The 19,205-nt window shown below is 46.5% G+C and overlaps 2 protein-coding genes across 12 annotated transcripts in view; one reads left to right on the top strand and one right to left on the bottom strand.

The window, feature by feature from the left end:
- The window catches only part of GPR107 (G protein-coupled receptor 107), a 52,294-nt gene extending 45,838 nt beyond the window's left edge, over positions 1 to 6,456 (bottom strand). Inside the window, exon 1 of the mRNA XM_008152520.3 lies at positions 6,277 to 6,456. Coding sequence (XP_008150742.1) covers positions 6,277 to 6,417 — 141 coding nt within the window. The 5' untranslated portion in view covers positions 6,418 to 6,456. The remainder of the gene's footprint in view (positions 1 to 6,276) is intronic.
- Positions 6,457 to 12,631: 6,175 nt separating this feature from the next.
- Positions 12,632 to 19,205, top strand: part of FNBP1 (formin binding protein 1) — a 101,843-nt gene continuing 95,269 nt past the window's right edge. For 10 of the 11 annotated variants that reach the window (XM_054727678.1, XM_054727687.1, XM_054727686.1 and 7 more), the window contains exon 1: positions 12,728 to 12,828. In XM_054727678.1, coding sequence (XP_054583653.1) covers positions 12,805 to 12,828 — 24 coding nt within the window. In that variant the 5' untranslated portion in view covers positions 12,728 to 12,804. Of the gene's footprint in view, positions 12,829 to 19,205 lie in introns of all 11 variants that reach the window. The other variant, XM_054727688.1, reaches the window with a different exon arrangement.

Raw genomic sequence — 19,205 nt, 5'->3', positions numbered from 1 at the left:
ATTGAAAATTAAAAAGCTAAATATTTACATTTGTTTATTTATTTATAAAAGGTCTGAAAGAAATCCACCAAACTATGAAAAGATTAGTACCATTGGAGTGGTAACAATTTTCTATTTTTTTTATATTTTCTAAATTTTTAACAAATAATTACCAAAAATCAATCTTTTTTAGTATTACTATTTGCCAGTAATATATGTGGGACCCTCACCTAACCACGCCCCATCTCCACTTTCAGTTATCATGTCACCATTCCGAATAAGATGCATGCTGCACTCCACACACACCCTCCACTCCCTTCCGAGCAACCTGTCCTCACTGCCACTGCTCCATGATGCCGCCTCTATTGCACATCATGTTCTCATTAAGATGAGTTTCTCTACGTGCTTCCTATCCTGTCCCATCAATCAGCCTGATTCCCACTGCAGTATCATATGGCTTATTGTTATGAAACCGAGTAAGGCAAGACCTCTCTCCTCCTCATTTAGATCTGTGTTGGCTATTTCAGGACTTGGGGTGACCAAAAGGAGTACTGGGGGTGGGGGTTCTGGGGTGCTAGTAATGTCCTGTTTCTTGACGTAGGTGCTGGTTACATGGTATGTAAAACTCACCAAGCTGCGCACTTATGAACTAAGAAACTAAAGAAAGGAAGGGCGATGAGACTAGAGAAGAGGCTGCTCACAGATAGACTGGCAGCCTCATGAAGGACTGTGAGCTCCCTCTTAAGGGGGAAAGGGTGCCCCCAATGGGTTTTAAGGGGAGTGACATGATGGGATTGGGCTCTTAGGCAGATACTTCAGCTACAACGCAAAATGTGAACTGGAGGAATTCTGGGACACAAGTGTGAGGAGACTGCACTGGTCCATGAGATATAAGGATGGCCTGGACCAACGAGTTCAGGTGACGACAGAGCAGGGGATGGATGGGGGGTGGGGGGAGGGCTACTTAGAACACCCATCTATGAAAAGTGAAGAACACACAGTTACTAAGACAATCTGGAAGAGTCTATAGGCTGAGAGTGAATGGAGTGGAAAGATGAGTTGGTTTCTTAAGCGCTTAAGAGACACCTAAGTGGAAATGAAGAGTAGGCAGTTGGATACATTTGCCCAAAGCTCAGAATAAAGGTCTGATCTGGAGATAAAAGAAAAAATCCCTCAAGACAACTACAATTTTGGCACATTTTCTCCTTTTTCCTTTGTTTCAAAACAATTGCTTTACACTGACAATTCTGCTCTTTTAACTAAACAGCAGAACATACATACTTTTGCTTTAACTCCCTAAACAATTGCACATTAAAATGCTTTAAAACATAAAGCAAGTGGAGCAATGATACTTTTTCTCATAAACTGAACTTCAGAAAATAAATATGGTCACTCTTTTAAATTTTATTTACTGATTTTAGAGCGAGAAGGAGGGAGAAAGAAAATCAGTTTGTTGTTGCACTTATTTATGCCTTCATTGATTAAATCTTGCATGTGTCTTGACCAGGGATCGAACCCTCAACCTTGATGTGTGGGGATTCCTCTCTAACTAACTGAGCTACTCGGCCAGGGCTAAATGTGGTCACTCTTAACTGAACTAGCTGAAGGTCACATAGCTGGCCACTTCCTCATTTTAAAGCTCACCCAACTGGCAGTCCACAGACTGTACTGGTACATGAATGTTTAGATGGGGCCAACAGTGTTTTGGTTTTGTTTTTTAATTTGAATTAATTTCTGGCTAACTTCACATAAAAGCCTAAATTTCTAGTTTTTCTTTATTTATTTTTTAAATATATTTTTATTGATTTCAGAGAGGAAGTGAGAGGGAGCGAGAGATAGAAACGTCAATGATGAGAGGGAATCACTGATCGGATGCCTCCTGCACGCCCCACACTGGGGATTGAGCCTACAACCTAGGCATGTGCCCTGACCGGCAATCAAAGCTCAACCACTGAGCCACGCCAGCTGGGATCTAGCTTTTCTTTCAAAAACAAAAACATAACAACACAAGACCCAGCATGTCTAGGCCACATTCCAATGCAGCCACAACCCGCTGGAACAGAGACGCAGCAGCCACGGCAGGAGCTGGCCATTCTCTCTGCTATCTCACACAGCCAGCTTCATTAAAAAGTATCTGCGTGGCTTCAAATACATCCAAGGTTGTGACCTCAGTAAGCAAAAGTACCTTTAGGCATCCATGATCAGTTCTCACTAATACAGAAACACAAGAATAATACCACCTACCATTTATTGACTGCCTACTATTCATGGTAGCAAACTACCCAAGGAAGCTTAATATTCAATTTCTTGGATCACTGTATATAGAGAGCAATTCACAAAATGAATAGGGTCAAATTCTCTTAGACAACAGAAATATGACAGCTGAAGCACATGAGGTTAGAGGAAAAATTACAAAAAGCTTGAAAGAAAATGCCAACACAGAAGTCTGGGGTCCTGCAATCAGGGCTGGCCTCCTGGACAGGCACCGAGGGCTACTCAGTACAAGTGGCCGAATGGAAAGAGCACGGATGCCAGGTTCAAAGTCGGCCTCCTTCTCTTATGTAACCCAAGTTCTGTTTTTCAAATTTATAGACCAGGGATAATAGCATTTTTCTCAAGGGGGGTCGCTATGAGGAGCCAATGAATAAAAAACATCAAATATTTAGCATTTAAAATTTAGGTTCTGTAGGATACCTCATTTTCCCCCCGTGAGCCCATAGCAGTTGTGACTGGACTGGGGGTCCCAACCTTTCTGTGCACACAGCAATCTCATATGCATACTAGAATTTTGGTGGCATACTTAAGAGGGACGCAAGATCTAGCACAACACTGAGTGTGTCAACAGCATGTACCTCAGTGCCACTCTCCCCAGCTCTCTTCCTATCTTCACTCTGAGCTGCCCTGGGTGGGCTGTGGGCTGTCCTGACCAAGCTCTTCCATGCTCACAAGGCCAAGATGCTGGGCTTGACCTCACTGCTGCATGGCACACTGTGCCCTTTTCTAACCCTGCTCTAGATTTTGGACAGACACGGCACACTCAGAAGACCCCCGTCTTAGCAAACATTAATTTTACATACTGATCAGTTGTGGAGACATGCCAAGGAGGCGTTTGAGGTTTACCAGGATGGACCAGCTAATAGTCAGTGGGCTTAAGATGAGGCACAGCAGGGATCATTTAATTTCCCAAAACTTTTCAGATACTTTTTTTGGGAGGGGGGCTAAAATTCACAACGCAGTCTGTGCAGTGGAGCTGCAGGCACTGCACCTAAGGCCGGTGTGATCAGGTGGATCCCGATCCATGGGCAGTGCTTCTAGAGTGTTTTAACAAAGAGGAATCTGATTTATCTACTTACAAACATCACTCCATTGCTAAGGTGTTTTCTAAAAGTTACTACTCAGAAACAAAGTAATACCATGTTACTATGAAGGCAGAGCTTTGAAGTGAAGTTTAATGTATGTTGTATTAGTTTCCTAGGGCTGCTGTAACAAATACCCCCAGACTGGGTTGCTTTAAAACAAAAGTTAGGCTCTCACAGTTCTGGAGGCTAGAAGTCCAAAATCAAGGTGCAGGCATGGCCGTTCTCTCTCTGAAGGCTCTAGAGAAAAAATTCCTCCTTGCTTCCTCAGAGCTTCTGGTTGTCGCTGACAATCTCTGGTGTTCCTGGTTCGCAAATGCAGCACTCCAATCTCAGCCTCTGTCTTCACGTGGCCTCCTTCCCTCTCTGTGTCTCCTCTTCTAAGGACACTGGTCATATTGGAATTAGGGCTCATCCTAATCCAGTATGACCCAACCTTAACTACTTCTATCTGCAAGACCACTTTTCCAAGTAAGGCCACATTCTGAGGTTCTGGGTAGACATTAATTTTGGAGGGATACTGGTCAACCCAGTACATACTAGTATATCCATCTTCTTAATCATTTACATTGAAGTATTGTAGTGCTTAATTACCTGGTCCATACATATTTGTTATCATTCTTCAACTAAAGAGATGAAGGAAAAGAAAACCTATTGTAGGTAGTATTTCTTGACCCCAACTTTTTTCCTATTAGTTAAAAATAGAATAACCCATGTCTACTATTGTGTACTGGGGAGAGAGAAAAAAAAGCAAAAATCTATAACAAGAGCAGCAGTGGAAGTAGGGAGAGGAAGGGCAATAAGAAATAAAAGTGAGCCTGCCAGTGTTGCTCAGTGGTTGAATGTTGACCCATGAACCATGAGATCAGGGCTCGATTCCCGGTCAGGGCACATGCCTAAGTTGTGGGCTTGATCTCCAGTAGGGGGCATGCAGAAGGCAGCCAATCAATGATTCTCTTTCATCATTGATGTTTCTCTCCCTCTCCCTTCCTCTCTCTTAAATAAATAAAAATATATTTTTTAAATAAATAAAGAAAAGTGGGGGTGGAGGGAGGATAAAACTCATTGCAATTTTCCAGAGCTGCTTTATTAAGAAATCCTAGCAATCAAATATTTGATTATTCTATACTAGTATTCTCAGAAGAAAGCAACTTGGCATATATGCCACCGAATAGGAGTTGCTTAAAAAAGGCGCATTATGTGCTTACAGATACATATACCCCAAAACAAACATTTAATAGATATTAAAACTTACAAGAGATGAAACCCTGAACTACCTGCATAGAGATAATTTCAAGCATATGCTGAGGTTAGGAGTCTTTCTTATTCAAAAGGCCAGGAACTGGTGTTAAAATAATGTTCAAAGTGCTATGGGCTATCCCACTCTGGTGCTTGAAAGTACGTAGAAAAAGGCAGAACAATGAAGACCCAGATCAAGCTACACGTTCACATTAGCTGCCCACACAAAATGGAAACCTGCTGCCTTTCGGCCACACCGATTACCTAAAGAGCAGAGCATGTTCAAGTCCAACTACAAAGTCTCACTCCGGCCCTGCCAGTGCTGCTCATTGGTTGAGTGTCCGCCTATGAACCAGGAGGTCAGTGGGTTGATTCCAGGTCAGGGCACATGCCTAGGTAACGGGCTCAATCCCCAGTGGAGGGATGTGCAAGAGGCAGCCGACCAATGATTCTCTATGATCATTGATGTTTCTATCCCTCTGCCTTCCTCTCTCTCTGAAATAGATAAAAACATTAAAAAAAAAATTAAGATCAGGAGTTCTGAATTTGGGAGTCCTAAGCTTGAGGGATAGGGCCTTTAGATAAGCTTCAGTAGGATTATAAAGCCCGAGAAATTTCAAGAAAGTTTCGTCTAAGCAGTTACCTGCACTTTTCTGGGGAGAGGTTCTATAACTTTTAGCATATTCTCAAACGGAGTCAAGATTCACCTAACTAATTAAAAGAAGAAGGAAAAGAAAAAAAAACCTCACCTAATTCCCTGCGGCTGAGAACAATTTAAATCAAGATCATTTTTATTTACAAACCCAAAGTATGGTGTATGGGTCTGGCCAAGCTTTTTATCAGATTCTGTATTCCTTAAACTCCACGTTCACAAATACAACGTGTTTAATAAGACAAATTTTCTACCATCCCACAACTTTACACAATTGCGTATTTTGAAAATCACGTACAAGGCTCTGGGTCATAATTTACTTTTCTATTCCCCAGATATATTGACCTGCCGAACCGCCCGGAGGCACCTTCTAGCCTTCGATGACTTCTAGCTGTGAGTTATAAAGCAAGGGCCAAGGGATCATTCTAGGACTCGCAGAAGCCTCTTCCCTGGACAGACATGACAGGAGCGACGGATAAGACAGGTTCTCTCATTCGAAACAGATTTTTAATGCTGGTTTTCAGCTCTCGGTCATATATTTCAGGCGAAACTTGGAATTCCTCCCGGAGGTTCCCGCTTGGATCAGTCCAGAGAGCGCCCTAAGCCGAACCCGGAAACTGAGACTAAGATTCCGGGTACCCACTAACCGCCAGGCACAAGGGGATGGGAAAGCGGAAGCCCGCGGACAAGTCAAGTCGGGGGTAAAAGTTGGAGGAAGAAGAGCAGGCTGCTGTCAGCGGGGAACCTGGGGAAGCCAGCAGGGGTTGCGAGCGCGGCCTCCGGGTCCGCAGAGTTTCTTTCGCCGCCGTTCAGCCCCTTCCCCTGTCAGCTAGCGTCTCCCCGCCCCTCCCAGACGGCGCGAGGACCCCCGCCTTTCCCACTGGTCCCAACAGACCTCCTCACAGAGAGGCCGCGCCGGGGGGGAAAGGGAGAGGCAATTGCTCAGAGCCCCCCCCCTCCCCGCCCTCCGCCAAAGTTGCCTCCAGCCCGGGGGAGCGGCCTCGGCCTCCGCCCCCCGGCCCGGCCCCGCCCGGCCCCGCCCGGCCTCACCTTCAGCGCCAGGTGGTGGACGCGGCCCAGGCCGGGCTCCACCAGCAGCTGCAGCAGCCCCAGGAGCGGAAGCCACCGGAGGCCCGCGAAGAGCCGAGGACCGCGGGAGCCCGAGGGGCCGAGGGGCGCCGGGGCAGCCATGTTTGTTCCAGCATCACCAGCTGCTTCCGCTCCCTCCAAGCACTTCCAGGGTTAAAGGGCAGCGGCCGCCGGAAGGGCCTGGAAGTAGGGGGCGGGGCGGGGCGGCCTGCGGTGTGGTTGCCCGTGGCTCTCCCGCTGGAGTGCGGGGCCGGGTGAGGCGCCGGGGGGCTGTTCAGTCGGCCTTCCCGGTGCGGATTTCGGTTTAGCTAGAAGAGGTGGGACCCCCAGGAGGACCCCGGGCGGTTGTCATGGGAACAGTCGGACCACACCTACCAACCCGCCGAGCTTTGAAAGCGACCGGGACCTGCGAGACCCGGACCGCGGGGGAACCCCGGCTCTCCAAGGGTCGGGATCTCTTAAAAGCGCCGTAGCACCTTGCCTGGCGGTTGAGTGGACTGATTTCCCAGGCGGCATTGACTCGGTGGAAAATACCAAGTTCCTGGCATGTTGGAGGCCCCTTGATTGTTATTTTTTGGAGGCACTTCACACTCAAATTTCAAACGGAATGGTTGCAGTAATACGATGTATTAAGCCCTTATCAGGTACTTGGTTAGGCCTTTTGTAGGCATGATTGCATTTAATCCTTGCAGCAGTCTAATGAGATAGGAGGTAGGTGTTATCCCCACTTTACAGGTAAGCAAACTGAGCCTCTGAAAAACTAACCCATTTTTTAATTTTTAAATCTAAGAGACTGTTCCCAATATATAGGGTAGGGTCCCTAGGCCTGGTCGATGATCAGGGCCATCTGTGGGGCGACCAGCGAGTGGGGTGATGGGGGGGCCCTGCTGGCACCCGCCTTGGCTGGTGGCCTGATCGCCCCCAGTTGCCCTCCCCTGCCAGCCTGATCACCCACAACTACCCTCCCCTGCCATGACCGGCCTCCTCCACTGGGACCTGCCTTCTCCACGCAAGGGGGCGGAGATGCCGAAACCAGCCTCCATGCTCCACAGAGCCGCAGGATCCCCAGGCCCCTGCCTCCGCTGTGCGCATAGCCATCTTGTGGCGGCATCACTCAAGGGCGTGACGCCGTCACTTGAGGGCATGACGACACCTAGGCTTTAATTATATAGGATAGGATAGGATTGTGTGATTTAACATCACAAAACCTTGTAAGATATTTCTTTTTAAGCCTTTTTTAAAGACGAGACTTCGTTAGATTAATTAATTCAAGGGTGTGTTGCTGATTTATCAATGACCCAGATAGAACTCTCATTCAAGACCCGCCCACAAAGCCCAATACTTAATCTGTCCTGTGTTGTTGCGGAAAAATCATTTGCATATTAGGCTGGAAGGGTCCCTAGATAACCAGCAGATTCTTCTACCTTATTGAACAGTTATGAAAACAAATCCAAGGGACTTAAATGACTGGCTCAAGATCACACATATAGTGGCGTAATTTTTGGCAGGCACCTTTAACAACCAGGACTGGAGCCTCAGCTGCTTCAGAACTGGACCTGTGCTTCTCACACTATACCATGGCTTTCTAGTTCTTATCATTTTAATTTTTTCAGAAAGTTAAAAGCCCAGAATCTGAGTAACTACTGTGTTAGCAAATGAAATTGTAGAGAAACTTTCCAGAAAGCATTTTAAAAATCAGCAGTTTGAAAGAACATGCTAGGAATGTGATCCTTTCTTTTATGTATCAAGAGAAATACCAAAGACAGTTAACTGATTCTCACTTCAGTATGAAACTGGTTGTTAAAGGGAAAGGTGGTTTTTAAGTGGAGTTTCATTTTTAAAGGCAGTTTACAATGCTTTGAAGTATTGTTTACTTTTTAAGCGAAGTACCATTTTTTGAGAATCCCTTGTTTTAAATTTGAATGTAATAATAGGCTTTTTAAAACGGAATGACCAGGAATAGTCTTAATTTCACTTAATAATATAATAGTGATCAAACATTTAAATCGTAGACTTCCGTCTTTTAGTTTCTGGAAAACAAATTTTAAGGGCTTAAAGCTGGTTCTTATTCCTTGCTTCTTTTCACTTAGAAATCATTATGTGACTTTTACAGGGTTACGTACCAGTGGTGTCTGTCTAGAGGGTTAGGAGGTATATCTTTCTCAGGTACTGGATGGTGCCAGTCATCATTTTGAGATTGAGAGAAATCAAAAGGGGAACACTAATTATACAGAGACCTAAAATGACGTACTTTTTAGACAGTTACTTTTCAAATTCTGTGAAAACTACTATGTTGGTAATTCTGTTTAGACACATGATCTCAGTTTCAAGAAAAGATGATTTGCATACTTAAGATACTGTAACCGGAAACAGACATGGTGAGTAACAGAACAAGTTATGCCTGCTTGTCCTTGGCACCATTTTCAAAGGGGCACTAAACTGTGAGGTATTGGCTGGAAAGGCCTGGAGGGGCTGGGAAAACTGTCCTCCTAAACCTGGCTTTGTTCCCTTAGTCAAGTGCATTTTATTTTTTTCTATTTCCTCTAACTTTGCAGGATCCACCAAAGGTTGCCACTAGTAGCAGAATTTGTAGTTTGGACCTAATGTGATTAATAATATTGGCCATCTTTTAAGTAATTAATGGGTTAATATTCTCCAGTTGTAATAAGGTATAATTGCCATTTGTTTTCTTATCAAAAGAGTTGATATTTCAGACCCAAAACTCTATCAAGACAGTGTAGGAGACTAGAGATCAAATTGGTGCCTGGCAATATATTTATTTTTATTTATTTAACTTAAAATACACATTTTTATTGATTTTAGAAAGAGAGGGGAAGGGAGGAAGGAGAGAGGAACATTTATCAGTTGATCGGTTGCCTCCTGTATGCACCCCAACCCCCAAAGGGGGCTCAAACCTGCAACTGGGTATGTGCTCTGACTGGAAACAAACTGGTGACCTTTTGATTCATGGGACGTCGCTCAACCGAGCCACACCGGCCAGGCCTGGCAATACATTTAGAAGTCAAATGTCACTTTCATTCTTTGACTAGAAATGTCATTTCTTGCAGCTTGGGGGAAGCCCATGGCATTTTCTTACAGAGAGTGAGCTTCATGGAAAGGCTAGGCCCTGACACATCTCCAATCCTGGGGGTTGGGGAAGAAGTTAAATTGACTTCTCCTATTCTTGGTGGCACAATGTGTCACTTGTTCAGCCCAGGACAGCTGGTTTTTCCTGATTTTGTGCACAACTTTATAGACCTTCAGGGGAAGTCCATTATCAGGTGCAAAAATTGGTTGCAGTTTTAAAATTCTCCTCCACAGAGTCCCTACTTTTATCCCACTCCAACTTTTTCCACTTGACTGCTTTCTTGGGTCCTTAGTAAGTAGTTCGAATGCTGAACAAATGGGAAATTTTAGGCTGAAACTGATGGAAGCTATTTGAAAAAGAAAAATCCTGAGAATTTCAATAGGAATAATACTTCACCAATAGACAATGATCAGTTGTAGTTTAGGCAAGCTGTCTTGCTGCATCAAAGGTGCTTAAAGGACTGATTTCCTTGATGCAATAAGTAAAAATCCTCCAGAAAACAAGAGGAAGGGAAAGGGAACCAATACGTATGCCCTCTGTGCTAAGCATTTTGCATGGGGTTTTTTTTCTTTTCATTTTGGCAGTAGCCTTTGAAGTAAGTAGTAGTATTTCCATTTTATAGAGGGAACTGAAGATTAAAGCAGAAAAATAATCCAACCAAAGCGCTACATAGCTATCTAAATCTAGCTAACACCAGCTCCCTCATTTCAGCCTCGTAACAGTCTTTGAGGTCCCCGTTTTATGAACAAGGAACCTGAGGCGCACGCAGAGGGTTTAAGGAACTTTCGGAAGGTGACACACCTCAAAAGTAGTAGAACACTAGGATCCCAGTTTAACAATTACAAAACCCGCCCGTGACAGCCCCTGAATTAGGTGTTTATTAATTGCAAGCACCATTACTTTTGCCAAAAAAGCCCTAATAGAATTGTTTGCACCGCAGTAGCCTATCCAGACACCTTCCAGTGCCAATAATGCCCAGGTGACGGGATTATTCCCTGGAAATTTATGTAGCCTCCCACCCAGATCATAACTTTGTGAATCAGTGCTTTGTAGATGTCACTGAAGTGAAGCAGGTGTACAGAGCCCAGACTGACCCCTAGCCATCCCTGCATTGATGTGGACATGGTCTAGAATCCCTCTCGTAAAAATTGATTCCTAAGTAGGTCAGGCCACAGTAATTTCTCAATAGCGGTTATTCCTTGTCTTGGAATCACTCCCTCTTGTTATTAGGAAAAGTGAATAGATCCAGTTCTTTCTAAGTAATACTGTGCTGTACTTATCTTTTTCTCTGCTGGCTTATTTCTCTTTATCCCAAACCCTGTTTGTTTCCATGGTTTCAAGGTCAGTGGTGTCTTTCTCCTTTATTTTTTAAAGATTCTGACTATTCAAACCTTTCCTAGTTGCCACCCGAACTTAATGAAGTTAGATATTTGCACTGTGGTATAATTAGCCCAGTTCCATACCTCTGCTGCTGTGGCTTTTCATGGGTTTCTGTTAAGCACTTCCTGCTTACTCATCTCAAAAGGTTTTCATCTAATGTGGTCTCTCTTTTACTTCTGCTGGCCCTTCCTCCGTTTCCCCTTTTCTTTTTCTTTAGATCAGCAGGTTGTTTTCCTCCTGATTAGCAAATTTTACAAGTGGTCACTGTTTTTGAAGTCTCCAAGAACTCAACAGAGAGATTAGATCGTTGTATTAGGTCATAGATAACCTGCTCTTTTCACTTACGGTTTCCAGATAGCAAACTAAACTCTGCAGGGTTTTGAATTTCTAACCCCTCCAACTCACCCTCACCGTTAATCCGCTTGGGAGGTAGGTGGCTGGCAGTTCTGATTATTTTATATCTCGAAGTCTCTGGAGTAAAGCGTTCCCAGACCTGGTAACAGTGAGAGCAAAACATTTCAACACACGCAGTAAAAAAAAACAAAAAACGAGGGGGTTGGAGGAAACTTACAAAAGACAGACCCAAACAGTTTTGACAGGTTAAATTTACTCTCTGTCCAACAAAGGAAGTAGACCTGGAGGTCTATCTACTAGTTTTTCGGCTCCACCCTTTCATGGCAGAGAATGATAAACTGGTTGCAGGTGGTGGTGGTAGGGGAATAGTAGGTATTGGGAACATGCCTCGTGAAATATATCTAAAATGGGACCCACTTTAGGAGTCCAGAGTTACTCAGAAAAATCAGTAGCGTTAAGTGAAGTAGAGAGTTGGAAAGAGTTGGAACTCCAATAATTCTCCGCAGCTTGTCGAGAATATTTGAGTAGGTCTTTGGAATACAGGAAGAAGGAGTCAGTATCTACTTAAGAATTAGCTCTCGGTTTACCAACCACAGGCCTGGGAGTAGGTGCTAATCTTGATCTCGCCTTCACACGCCCCGAGACGGATGCGTTACCTCCGTTTGGCAGACGGGGGCTCTGAGCGGCTAGAGAGGTGGAGTCCTGGTCCCAGGCCACCCAGCTAGTGCGTGCGGGAAGCTGGATTGGAACCAAACCCTTATCTGTGGACCCAGTGCCTCTGTTTTTACCCACTGAGCTGCAACGTGATTTCACGTCCCGGCGTTTCTTGGCTGAACAAGTTGGAAACCACTGGTTTCACAGATTAGAAATCACTGGTTGTGCGCCCCTGGATGACCTCCCTAGCCACTCGAAGCTACTTGGTCGCTCTCGACTCAACGTCCCTACGGGTACCGCGCACAGACATCGCTATGCCGGACCCACGTCCACCGCGCAGGGCTCCCGGGCTCCTGGGCGCCGCGGTGCCCGGGCGGTGCGGGAAGCGCATCCCGGGCGAACCCGGGTTGGCGTGAATGGCTGCCGGGGAAAAGCACTGTCAAGTGCGCAGCGGAGCTCCGCGCAGAGGGGCAGCCTCAGGCCTCGCAGGGCACCGGCGGTACCAGGGCCCGGCTCTGTCCGGAGGCCGGCGGTCGGCCTGGGAGCAGAGTGCGGGGGCTAATAAGTAATTTTTACAAATCAGCGGGGACACTCCTTCCGCGTCCTGCCGGACCCCTGGGCGACTGGGTCCCGGCGGCGGGCTCCAGAGGGAGGTGGGCCCGGCGCGTGCGCGAGCTGTCAGGAGGCCCCGCCCCCGCCCCTGGCGCGCGGCCCAGACCCCGCCCCCCGCCCCGCCCTCCCCGCCCCGCCTTCTCCCCTCACTGCCTGGGTGTGGGGCGGGCGGGCGCTGCGGCTGCCGGGGCTGCCGCTTCCTCGGGCCATTTTGCTGAGGAGCGACCGGGAGGAGGAGCCGCCGAGGGGACCCAAGGCGAGGAGAAGGCGGCGGCAGCGCGGGCCCGGGCTTTCCTCGATCGCGGGGATCGCGGGGATCTCGAGGGGCGAAGGGATCGCCGGGGAGGGGGACCGGAGAGCCGCGCCCGCCGCGCGGCGCGCCCCTTCCCGCCCCCTGCACCATGAGCTGGGGCACCGAGCTCTGGGTAAGTGCGGGGCTGGGCCCGCGGCTGCGGGGAAGGTGCCTGGCGCGCCGGGGCAGGGCACGCGGGCCGGGCTGGCCCGGGAGGCGATGGCGCGCGGTCGGGGTCCCCGCGGCCTGAGGGAGGCGCGGGGCCGGGTGCCCCTTGTGGGCCTCCGCCCGAGCAGGACGTGCGAGCCAGACGGGGGAGTCGGCGGGGGGAGTTGGTGGGGGTCCCCCCGGCGGCCTGAGCTGGGGGCGCGGGCCGGGGTCCCGGCGGCCGGAGGCCCGCGGTGCTTGGGGGGTAGAACCTTAGTCCCTCGGGTGAGCGGCCGGCGCGCCCCGGACCTGCCTCGATGGGGGCGTGGAAGCCTCGGGTTTGGGGGGCTGCGTTATTTACCAGGGCGCCCAGCCCCGAGTTCCTAGGGCTGCGTTCTCTGCGGGAAGGTGCGGGCCGACCGGCGCTCCTTCCGAGGGCGGGGCGGCCTCGCGGGGCCGAGCCCCACGTCCTGGGTTTGGGGGCCGCGGGGGCGAGGACTGGCGCCTTCCCTCCAGAGGCGAGAACTCTTGACCTGACCGGTCCGGGGGCACTTGTGGTTCTTGTCGGGGAACCCCGGCCCTGGATTTGAGGTTGGGGCTGCGGCGTTTGGCCTGGAGAGGGAAGTAGCGGGGTTAGGGGGGATCCCCTCCGGAGGAGGCACTCGCGGGGCTTGTTCTTCACGTGGGGGAGGTCGGCGGGGAGGGGCGCTCCACCGCATCCTGAGCCCGGGGTCCGGAAGCCTGCGCCCCCAACCAGGGCGAGCAGGGAGGCCTGGCGGTGCCCAGGGTGTGGGGTGGCGCTCGGTGCCCGCCCCCCTCTGGGTTCCCGGGGCAATCAGTGGCCAGGGACGGGCAGTCAGCGTCCGGAGGGAGGAGGGTGAAATCTCAGTCATTCACTGAAATGTTCTAAGACGAGACACTTCCATGGAGAGCTGGGAAGTGCCTCCTTCGGAACCCCCTTTGTGGAGGGTGTGTGTGTGTGGGGGGGAGAGCGGGGTGGAGGCTGCTGGGGGGGGGGGAATCTCACCTCTCACGACAAGGTTAGAGCCACAGACCCGGAGCGCACCTCCCTTCATTATTTTTTGACTTAAATTGTCCTTACATAACCATTTCTGAGGCTCAGAAGCAGCTACTGTTATTAACCAAAATCCCGAAGGCAAGAGCCCCCTTAAATTAAGGTGATTTATTTTATAAACATCCTGTGTCGAAAGGAACCCAAGATGTTGGCTGATGTTTACAAGTATTCAGTCTTAAAATAAAATAACAGATGGTTTAAAATATTTGCACACACCTAACTAGGCAGAATCTACTATTTTTTACTTTATACTTGCCTTCGCTTTATACTTTAGAGCTAATCCTGAGCATTCCTTTCTTTCCTCATCTACTCCAGCTCCACTCCCTTTGACCCTTTCCAGCTTATCTGGGGTGGGGAGTAAATCAGAAGTAATTTTTATCAAGAGAATAGAAATATTGGCACGATTTTTTTTTTTTTACTTGTTCAAACAAGAGAAAGGGGTTCTGGGAGAAACTACAATGTATTTCTAAGTGAAATAGTGGGCCGTGGGCATTTATGTGCACGGGTGGGCAGTTCATGTGATGTTGGCGAATGTTCTCGAAGGGGATGCAGAAGAGGGAGGCGGCTGGGAAGGGACATGGTGAAGCCGGCCCAATGGCCTGCATTATTCTACACACTTCTTTTTTGGGGTGAAGGGGTGGGAGGGAAAGCAAAAACAGGGAGCTGTTGAAAATAAGTGGGAACTGGAATATATATGAGCGATATGAAGTCTTGGGTTTGCTTCAAAAGAAGTTGGGGTGGTAGTGGATGGGCGTGTTGGTGGAAGAAAAGCAGGCATGAGTAGGTCCTTGTTGAAGCTGGGTGATGGGGACAGGAGGGCTCGTGGCACTGTGCTTTCTACTGCAGACACTTGAATTTTTCCAAATAAAACCGACTAGAAAAGATGTTTAAGGGAGGTGTGTCAGCTACTTGAAATTTTTTCACTTGGTGAGTTTATGAAGAAGCATGAGTCAGTTAGCAGTTGCATATATGCAAGTATATGTCGGTGGAGAGTTTTGTTGCTAAAAGGCATTCGCTAGAATATTGGCCTTTGCTCTGGAGTGGCTTAGAGTTTAATGGAGGAAAAGGAGAGAACTCACTTCCTGGCGCATTAATAAGAGGGGTGCCAAAATCTGAGTTTTAAGATGAAGTGCCAAGAAGTACGAGGGCAACCAAATGTCTGTTTTCAGTTGCCTGCTTTTATTAGTATTGGAGTGGTTCTTTAAAATGGAGTAATGAAGGGCTCTGAACAACAAGCGCCAGCTGTCCAGTGGTGAGACTCGGGGATGTGCGGTGTGCGGGGCCGTGCTGGTGGCCCAGCCCAGGGCAGTGATTGAGGGTTTTCCTTGAATGGTGGCTTCAGGATGGTGCACATGCGTAATGAGATAATGATGGGGCGCGTGAGCCTGACTTGGCGGAATTATGCTTCTAGATGGAGAGAGAGAGACGGAGCTTTGGTTTGGGTGGCCGGGAGTTATTTGTAACAGGTGGTTGCAGCTTGCATAGATCTTCACAAATTCCATCAGGTCTGCACACATTTTAGGACGTTAGTCCAAGTCCATATAGGCTTTTAAAAACGACAGGTTTCTGATGTGCACTTTACATGAAAGGCTTACTCTTTAGCCACATCCTGCTTTGTAGAGGGAATAAAACCTTTTTTTGCTCGCTTTCTCTCTCTCTCTCTCTCTCTCTCTCTCTCTCTCTCTCTCTCTCTCTCTAACACTGGTATAGGAGTAAACTTTCATATTCTAGGAAATTTTTAGAATCATGAAATGTCAGGAAGTTATCATCCAACTATAAAAATGAATGCAAAAACCCATCATTTGTAATAACTTTATTAGCTTAGTTTGTATTTAAATGGGGGCTCTTTTGTATCAGGTCAAAGTGTAAATGGCTGCTTTAACGGGATTAGGTCACAATAGCATTGTTTCTGTACAACTCTTCATAACAATGCCTTTTCATCAAAGTTTAAAATTTTTTATTGAACAGCTACTATGTGCAAGTTACCTATCTGAATCTAAGTCACATTATATACATTGTAGGCTATCCACTTACTTCAGTGAACACATGCAAAGTAGGTGTTCACTCTGGCCTACAACATCAGAGTCAAAAGAGGAACGCACATTCGTTTGTGAGAAGAACCAAATGAATTTACTCAAGACAGTTTAAAAAGTAAGGTAGTGGGGTAAATGGGTTGTACTGATTTAACGGAGTTGTGACTGGTCATTGGAGAAAGGGCAAAGCAAGAGCTTCTTACATGTTAACGTTGTTGTTTTTCTTACCTGCTTATTAGAAAGAAGTGACACCTATGGCAGTGTCAGTTCAACTTTTATTGGTTTAATCGTTAATGTGAAGTGTGTGAATAAATCTGTTGGAAATTTTAGCTTTCCTCATAATTCTACTCTTTGCAGCTAGCAAATTACTTGGTGACTGAAGTTACTTTTGTCTCCTACTGCCCTTTACACCATCTTTTAAAAACATTTTTATTTATTGATGAGAGAGAGAGAGAGAGAGAGAGAGAGAGAGAAACATCAGTTTGTTGCCTCACTTATTTGTGCATTCAGTGGTTGATTCTTGTATGTGCCCTGACTGGGAATTGAACCTGCAACCTTGGCGTATTGGGACAATGCTCTCACCAACTTAAGCTCCCTGGTCAGGGCCTCTGCCATCTTAATTTCTTTATTTTGGTGCTAATAAGAAATGGAGGAGCCCAAAATACTAAGAGTAAGAAATTGAACAGAGAGACTTGAATAAGACATATTGGTTATGCCCTAGCTGGTTTGGCTCAGTGGAGATAGAGCATCGGCCTGCGGACTGAAGGGTCCCGGGTTCGGTTCTGGTCAAGGGCACATGCCCCGGGTGTGATCCCCAGTAGGAGGCTTGCAGAAGGCAGCCAATCATTGATTCTCTCTCATCATTGATGTTTCTATCTCTCCCTTTCCCTTCCTCTCTGAAATCAATAAAAATATATTAAAAAAAAAAAAAGACGTATTGGTTAACATAGTAAGAAAGCACCTGTGTTGATTGTATGTAATTTTTTTTTTAACCTGAGCTTTTAGGGCAATGCCAGGCATACAATGTGCATTCATTCAGCAGTGTGTTGACTATGGTGACATTGATTGTGGTGTGCACTTTTCAGAGGCAGCAGTCTCCCACTGTACTGGGAACAATGCCTGACTCATATAGTAGGAGTTTGATAAATATTTATTGGATAAATGAATGAATCCCTTTTTCCTCCTTTTGTTTTAACATTTGCTTTTTTAAAGTAATGGGACAGTTCTAACACCTTTCTGCACTTGGGCGGTTGTAAACATTTCGTGTAATTCTAGGCACCTTTCCCTTCAGTAGGATTTATTTATTCAGAGGGGTTTTGGTTTCGGAACAAATAGAGTGGAAGGTACAGAGATTTCCCAAAGACTCCCTGCCCACGAATATGCACAGTCTAGGCACCCTTTTCACCGTTAGAGTAGCGCTTGAAGACTTCTTTCTTTGCTGTTGATCATGATGCTAAAGCCTCATATGTATGTGTGTGTTTATAGAAGAATGTGCTAAAACTTTTAGCTGATTATTTTTTAATCCTGAAGTAATGGACTATGAATAGTTTCCGGTTTGGGAGAATTACCTCTTATTACATCTTCTTCCTACTGCAGAACACTGAACAGTGTGCAGTACTGACAGCAGTTCCTAGCTCCCTCTGCTCTTTCATTTTAACACTTCAGAGGTGTGTTTGGGATTAACATAGCAAGACCAACAGGGTAGATAGTTACTCCTGGAACGATGGTGAATGGAGCAAAAGTGCCTCCTCGAAGGAAGATAGAGTAAATCAAGTTTAATCCTGTCATCCCTACCTCGCCATTGGAACAAGCTTCGCACAGTCCTTTCTGGTCAGTAAATATTAAACCTAACCTGGGAGGTCTGGCCATTTTGTGGTTGATATTTACATATCCGCCTGTTGCCTTCACGCTGTACTTTAGAGCTAATCCTGAACATTTGTTTAAATTGCATTTGGGGCAGGTAAAGCTATATTTCAAGCACCATAAGGCAGTTTTGTAAGTGTCTGCGCTTACCGGGTGACCACATTATAACTCTTGATTTACATTCATGCGACATGAAAAGTGCTGCTTTGAAGGACTGTTCAAGTCTCACTCACTCCCCGGCTAAAGCTAATATTGTGTTTCCTGCAAGTATTACTCATACTTGTTTCGTCAACACCACCCACGTTTAAAAATAAGGCTTTATTTTGACACTTAAAAATTGCAAGCTACCAAGAATACTTGAATGCCCTGGGAGATTAATCTAATTAGATTTTAGAATGTGGGTGTGAAGTCTTCTGGAATTAGTGTTTATAATAAAATATTTATTTCCTGGTTTAGTAATGTATACTCACATTAGCTTGAGCCTAATGATGTGTCTAGTTAAAAAAAAAAAAAAGGGCCAAATATGTATATTAGAGAGTTAATTGAGAGTATACAAGTTTTTGTGTGTGGTTTTTTTTTTGTGTGTGTGTGTGTGTGTTTTTTAATGGAAGAAGAGCTTTATTGTTTTTTTAAAATTCATCTTTATTGTTGAAAGTATTACAGGTGCCCCCTTTCCCCCATTGACCCCCTTCACCCCTGCTCCCACCCCCTCCCCAGGCCTTCCCCACACTATTGTCTGTGTCCATGGGTTATGCATATACGCATGTAAGTTCTTTGGTTAAGCTCTCCTCACCCCCTTCCCTCTGGGATTCATCAGTCTGTTGCATGCTTCCATGTCTCTGGATCTATTGTGTCAGTCAGTTTATTTTGTTCATAAGATTCCACATATAGCCGAAACCGGTTTGGCTCAGTGGATAGAGCGTCGGCCTGCGGACTCAGGGGTCCCAGGTTCCATTCTGGTCAGGGGCATGTACCTTGGTTGCGGGCACATCCCCAGTGGAGGGTGTGCAAGAGGCAGCTGATCGATGTTTCTCTCTCGTCGATGTTTCTAGCTCTCTATCCCTCTCTCTTCCTCTCTGTAAAAAATCAATAAAATATATATATATGTATATATTTTTAATGTATATATTTTATTGATTTTTTACAGAGAGGAAGGGAGAGGGATAGAGAGTTAGAAACATCGATGAGAGAGAAACATCGATCAGCCGCCTCCTGCACACCCCCTACTGGAGATGTACCCGCAACCAAGGTACATGCCCTTGACCGGAATCGAACCTGGGACCCTTGAGTCCGCAGGCCGACGCACTATCCACTGAGCCAAACCGGTCAGGGCAAAATATATATATTTTTAAAAAAGATTCCACATATAAATGAGATAATATGATACTTGTG

Source organism: Eptesicus fuscus, chromosome 15, assembly GCF_027574615.1.
Source record: "Eptesicus fuscus isolate TK198812 chromosome 15, DD_ASM_mEF_20220401, whole genome shotgun sequence".
Taxonomy (NCBI): Eukaryota; Metazoa; Chordata; class Mammalia; order Chiroptera; family Vespertilionidae; genus Eptesicus; species Eptesicus fuscus.
The sequence above is the reverse complement of the archived record's forward strand: the minus strand, read 5'-3'. Positions and strand labels throughout refer to the sequence as shown.